Source organism: Trifolium pratense, linkage group LG1 (assembly GCF_020283565.1).
Source record: "Trifolium pratense cultivar HEN17-A07 linkage group LG1, ARS_RC_1.1, whole genome shotgun sequence".
In the NCBI taxonomy this organism is placed as follows: Eukaryota; Viridiplantae; Streptophyta; class Magnoliopsida; order Fabales; family Fabaceae; genus Trifolium; species Trifolium pratense.
This window is the reverse complement of record NC_060059.1, coordinates 42,385,985-42,391,782: the sequence shown is the minus strand read 5'-3', so window position 1 is coordinate 42,391,782 and position 5,798 is coordinate 42,385,985. Positions and strand designations below refer to the sequence as shown.

At 33.4% G+C, this 5,798-nt stretch overlaps 1 protein-coding gene across 1 annotated transcript; it reads right to left on the bottom strand.

Moving 5' to 3' along the window:
- Positions 1–797: 797 nt before the first annotated feature.
- On the bottom strand, positions 798–3,637 carry LOC123887061 (mediator of RNA polymerase II transcription subunit 11). The gene is made up of 4 exons (XM_045936338.1): positions 3,507–3,637; positions 3,202–3,288; positions 2,992–3,108; positions 798–1,251 (listed from the first exon to the last, which is right to left on the bottom strand). Exons 2-4 carry the CDS (start codon positions 3,253–3,255, stop codon positions 1,075–1,077), a joined length of 348 nt encoding a protein of 115 aa, XP_045792294.1. The 5' UTR covers positions 3,256–3,288; positions 3,507–3,637; the 3' UTR covers positions 798–1,074.
- Between the last annotated feature and the right edge of the window lie 2,161 nt (positions 3,638–5,798).

Below are 5,798 nucleotides of genomic sequence, written 5' to 3'. Positions count from 1 at the left end.
CATGTTTCTCGAATAGCACTTCAAGTACTCACCAGTATTGGGAAACGAAGGTTCTATTAGAATTTTAGAGGCCTATACTCAACCACAAAAGCTAGCTTGAGAGTTGAGGTTTGCACTACACTTATAAAGGCTATCTTTACCATATCTCTAGCCAATGTGGGACTTTTAACACACCCCCTCACGTCCAGAACTGAACAAGCTGGAACGTGGAATCAACAACGGGTGGCCCAAATATGGGAGGTCTCCACAACAAACAACAAATGGATCTAGGATAGGCTCTGATACCATATTAGAATTTGAAAGGCCTATACTCAACCACAAAAACTAGCTTGAGAGTTGAGGTTTGCACTACACTTATAAAGGCTATCTTTACCATATCTCTAGCTAATGTGGGACTTTTAACAGGTTCAATGAAGTCATAACATTAACAGCAATAATTTTTTTGACAGATTGATAGTTTACATGTTACCTATAATGTCATTTTCTCATGAACATAAAACAGATCTTATATTAAGGAAATTGCCAAAAACAAGCACAAAAACAACTATGGCGTGTACCACATCAGCATGTGTTTTTGTGGGTTTATAACATCTCTTCAAAGGGAAAAGGAATCCTAATATGCTACATTAAACATCCTTTATCATGCTATTGATTCTTATTGTGGGAAATATAACACCTCTTTCTTAACTTTTAAGCCGGTTTTACACAATCCTGACAACAAAAAATTGTTGCTGAGAAGTAAATGGCTTTTCTTTTTTTTTTTTGAAACAAGAAGTAAATGGCTTGAACAACAATTATTAGTAAAATTAAAATTTACTCCCCAAATCATATATTGTGACTAATCATTCAAAATAAAATCCAGTACTTCATAATCAGTCTTTTACATGTTTAGTGTACAAGGTAGACAAACACTACATACATATTGTCCAAATAGCCCCTCTAAATAAATACATAAATAAGTCACTCCCCTTATTGAGTGCAACTTGAATCGCTTGCAGCGCTGCAAAAACTCTAAATTACTGACTGATTGTGAGATCTAAGAGCTTCTATAGGGGAACTAAAGCTGCAAAGTTTTCAGTCAGTTGCATTATACTCATCTATAGTTTGTTTCATTGCATCCAATTGTGACATGACGAATTCCACCTTTTTGTAACATATCTCATTGGCTATTCTTGGACCATAATCACATTTTTCAAATGGACGATATTCACAAGCACTTTTGATTTCATCACGCAACGCAACTTGGATGTCCTAAAAAAGTTAAAAAGAAAAGGTTAAAGAACCTTGCAAAATTACAGTAGGATTTGAACATCAAATTCATAATGATGAACCAAAAATAAGAACAAAGTACATTGATGAGAAGGTCACAGCTTCACTTACTGAATTTCACAGTATCATTTTCACCATTCAATTCTCAATACCTAAACTTGCGAGCAGTTAGGGAGAAAATGAAACCATGTCATCCAAAACCTTATACACGTGGGATCTAATCTAACTACATATACCCAACATACACACAGACATGCATAATTCAATAACTAACATGACAGAACTCATTATTGTGAAATGTAGTAAGCATTTTTAAACACAGCTAATTCTTCTAAAAGTAGCTGTTCCAAATATAATCCACTCAAAAGTATCTCTCTAGTTTGCATCAATTACCCAAACATGTACTTATTTGTTTGGATGCAAGGTAAATTATTCTTTTTAGAAATTGGACTTCATTTCCTATCTTTAATTTGAATCTGTTGGGTTTTATCTCCAATCTTCTTGTCATAGCATAATCAGTGTTGTTTGAGAAGCACTATGGCGCATTTAATTTGTATTGGATAATTCAGTTTGGATTTTAAATTAGAATAAGAACACTTTTGAATATAATGACCTTTGTTTTCCCAGGAATCAAAAGAGCAAACTTTCAAAGGGGGTATGTTTATCATAGCTATGAAAATAAAGCAAATACACACCATAGGGAAACAGGGCAGTTTTTTTTATAAAGCAATAATAGTCGGATCTTGAATTTAATGACACAAATTTGCAATGCCATGGTGAAAGATATATATGTATGTTATATATCACAGTTTATTTGGATTTGATTCCTTTAAAGATGGTAAAGTGAAGAAATAACCGTTAATTGAAAATAAACAGATAGAATTGTGTTAACATACATACTTGTATATATGTTACCAATAGTGGATTGCAATAAGCGCAATGCCAAAAGCCCTATGTGAAAAAGCAATTAGCATCGCGGGCAAAGGTAATCCACATAACAATTGAAAGAGGTCAATTATATATAAAAAAAGGCGTGTTGCATACAAATCAAAAAGGTAACGGACGCAAAGCATAGGTTATAAATCGAAATGCTTACGTGTTATAACTTATAATACTCACTAAACTCTTCAAAGTTCCTATTTTAAAACTAGGTCTTGCTCAGCAAACTTGCAAACTCTTAAGTTTTATTATTTTAAAAAACACACTGAAATTTTCTTTTGTCCACTATTTTCACTACATCTACTTGCAGAAACTGAATAGCGTCCACTGTTGCCATAATAGCTAAACTAGAATAGCGTTGCAGTTTTCATAGCAGATTCATCAAAATCCATTATGCCAGAGTATTAGATTTAAAGTGAATCGCCACTATCTGATAAAACTAGTATCAAACTACAAAATTGTTAAAATCCAAATCATTGCATATGCGATCAATATGTTATAAGTTTACAGTTGATCCTCCAAACTACACCCCTCGCTTTTAAAGAGCCTAATCCCAAATATATTCAAATTCCGGCTTAGAGAAATGCAGGTGCAAGTCATAATAAAATAATGTCAGAACAAGATTAGTGAAAACTTGATACAAAATTATTGTTGTTAATAATCTTTATACGATGTTAATTATTGAAATGGAACAACTTGAATCTGTAGTTATATATATATACTACTACAATCTTGTAATAAAAAAGGTGAATTATGGAGAGACCACAAGGAAAGGATTATTACCTTGATTAATTGCATGAATTCAAGACAGTGATTTTGGACAAGATCTTTTCTAGGGCCAACTGGGCTTGCAAGCTCATCCATTACTCCTCTTGCAAGCTCCAAAACCTTCACAATTCTCTACACAACACACAAAAATCAAACAAATATTAATAATTTCTCTTGACAATTCTCTCAAAAAATCAATCAAGCATGAGTGGAAAATAGTATTACCTTTTCGACATTCTGAAGTCGCTGTAATGAAGTTGTCTGGCCCTGTGAATCCATTGATGTTTCTTCCTCCTTATTTCCAATTCAAATCTGTATGATAAATTATTACTTAAAACAATTTATTTTTGGGAAACTCTAATTCAATAACTTAATAGCTTAATGTTGTTAATCACGGCACTTTATCTGAATTAACCTTTCAGTGGGACATTTTCACAAACACCTTTGAGTTAAAATAATAGAGAACCGTTTTACCGCAACGTATAAATCTTTGAAAGAGAGGATGAGTTTCAGGGAAGAGAGTGACTCACCGATTCTGACGAACGACGACTAAGTCCTCCGGCTTCGTTTTCCGGCGGGTTGAGTTCAGAGTGACTCCGATCCAACTGGTTTCTGAGATACAAGACAAAAGTTGCGCTTTGATATAGATTTTTTTTTTTTTATTTGAGGGAATTGAGCTTACGAGTTGATGGGCCTCTTCAAAATCACAATGATATTGGGCTTGGGCTTTTTATTTGAAAATTGCTCTTTAGACCTTCTAACTAGCTCACAAGTCCCCCAAAATTTTCATTTTGCCCTTTATATAAGGAAGTTACGTTCTAAACTGTTTGGAAGATATCTTTCAATCATCATGGCATTGTAACTTCCAAACCAAGATATATTTTGCAATAAGCACTTATGCCGAAAGAAATATTTACAATAGTTATAAGCTCGTGAGAGAGAAAATGACTGTTATCAAATGAGACTATGTGAAACTTTTTTTAGTAACATGAGCTTATAAGTTAAAGCTAGCTTATTGTGCTCGGCAGTTATTTATGGGGATATTAACAAGTTTGGTAAAGCAAAACTATTTTTTTAGTGGTCCTTGTGTATTGATTTTATAGAGTTATCAGCATCAATTAATTTATTCTTATAATCATGTTTAGGCACTCTATTGTTGAAGCTGATCACGTTTTATTCTGTTTATAGGGAGACTATTTTCTGGTTTATTTCCAAAATCAGGTGATTCCTACAAAGCAAATCAAGGCCAATTCCGATTGCTGATAATTTGTTGACTTTCTCTTAATCAACATTAATCTTCTACCTATTTCAGATTTATATAGTTTATTAGCTTTGTATATTTTGTCTCATTAAATTCTGGAAGTTGGATTATGACATGGTGGCATAGTAAGAAATCCATAATTGTTCCATAGTAAGAAATGCATGAGCTTCCCACTGTATTATCAGTTACTATATTGGTTGAGGAAATGTTGGGTTAGCTTTGGAAATCTCAAACATTTGAAGTTATCTACTACTGTTTAGCTCAATTTTCAGTGTTTTTTTTCCCGCTAATTTGATCGGAAAAAAATGAAGGTACTTGTGTTAAATGGCACTCATGACCGGGAGACTAATGCGTTTTCAGCTTCTTGTCCTGTAACTGCTATTATGGATGCTCTAAATCGAACATATGGAAAACCTTGCAACTGTTTACAGAATCTTGTGAGAATTCATCCTTCCTATTGAAACTACTTGGTGTCGATATATTTCCTATTGTGTTTTCTCTGAGATTTCATGTTCAAGAGTAGAGCTTGCATTTTGTTTTAAGAAGTGAATTTGATTTACTATCGATGTAAAACTTGTTTAAACCATGATTCAAAGGTGTGTTGTCAAAACATGATTAGATTAGATGATTATAAAATGTCTAGAGAGAGTGGATCAAAACTAAACTGCTTAAGAGTTGTTAAATTGTGATGACCCGAGTCATTGGATTGACATTGTAAAATTGGTGTGCTCACAAGTCAGACTTTAAATTGATTGGATGATTATGTGCTCATATTTTTGTTTATAAGAACACTGTAGTAGTGTCTTTGATATGCAAACCTTAATAGTATCCTTGATACTGCAGATTAATGTGGATCTTTATATTCTTATTTCGGTACGGAATCCATGATCATTTTTAGATGCATTTTACTTTACTTATGATATGCAGATAATATATGACCAGAATTCACTGATTAGGGGCTAATCTAATATAATAGAGATACAGGAAGTTGCACGTTAATGGCTTACTTGATACCAGATAATAATGAGGGGCTAATCTAATAATTTCCGCACTACTGACCGACGAATCATACTTTTGCAGTCTGTCATCACAATATACTTGGTAAGAAATGTTGGAACAATTGGATTTCTTGAGGTTAAAGAAATTGAATTGAACGAGAGAATTGAGAGATTGTAGTGGAAATAAGATGTGTGTTATTTCCTTCATGGACTAAGCTTATATAGCTCATAATCCGAAGTTGGTTACAAAAATTGCATAAGCTCAAGATGAGCCTACCACCAAGCTGAGGCCTGCGCCTATTGACAGGTTTGGCCTTGCCCGGACCTATCGTGCGCCTATGAGCTGCCAATCCTCTAACAAACTAATCAACACTACTAACTAACATATTTGCTTAAGAAACAAGTTGCAAAGACAAACTAACAAAATAACATGAAATTCTTATTCTTTATCAAGAGCAAATTTTCCCACTCCCGTAGTTCAATTTTTATAGTAACCATAAATTGTGAATTCTAGGTAAATTTTGGTCTTATTTCTGTGACAATCAAAAGTTATCTTATTTCTG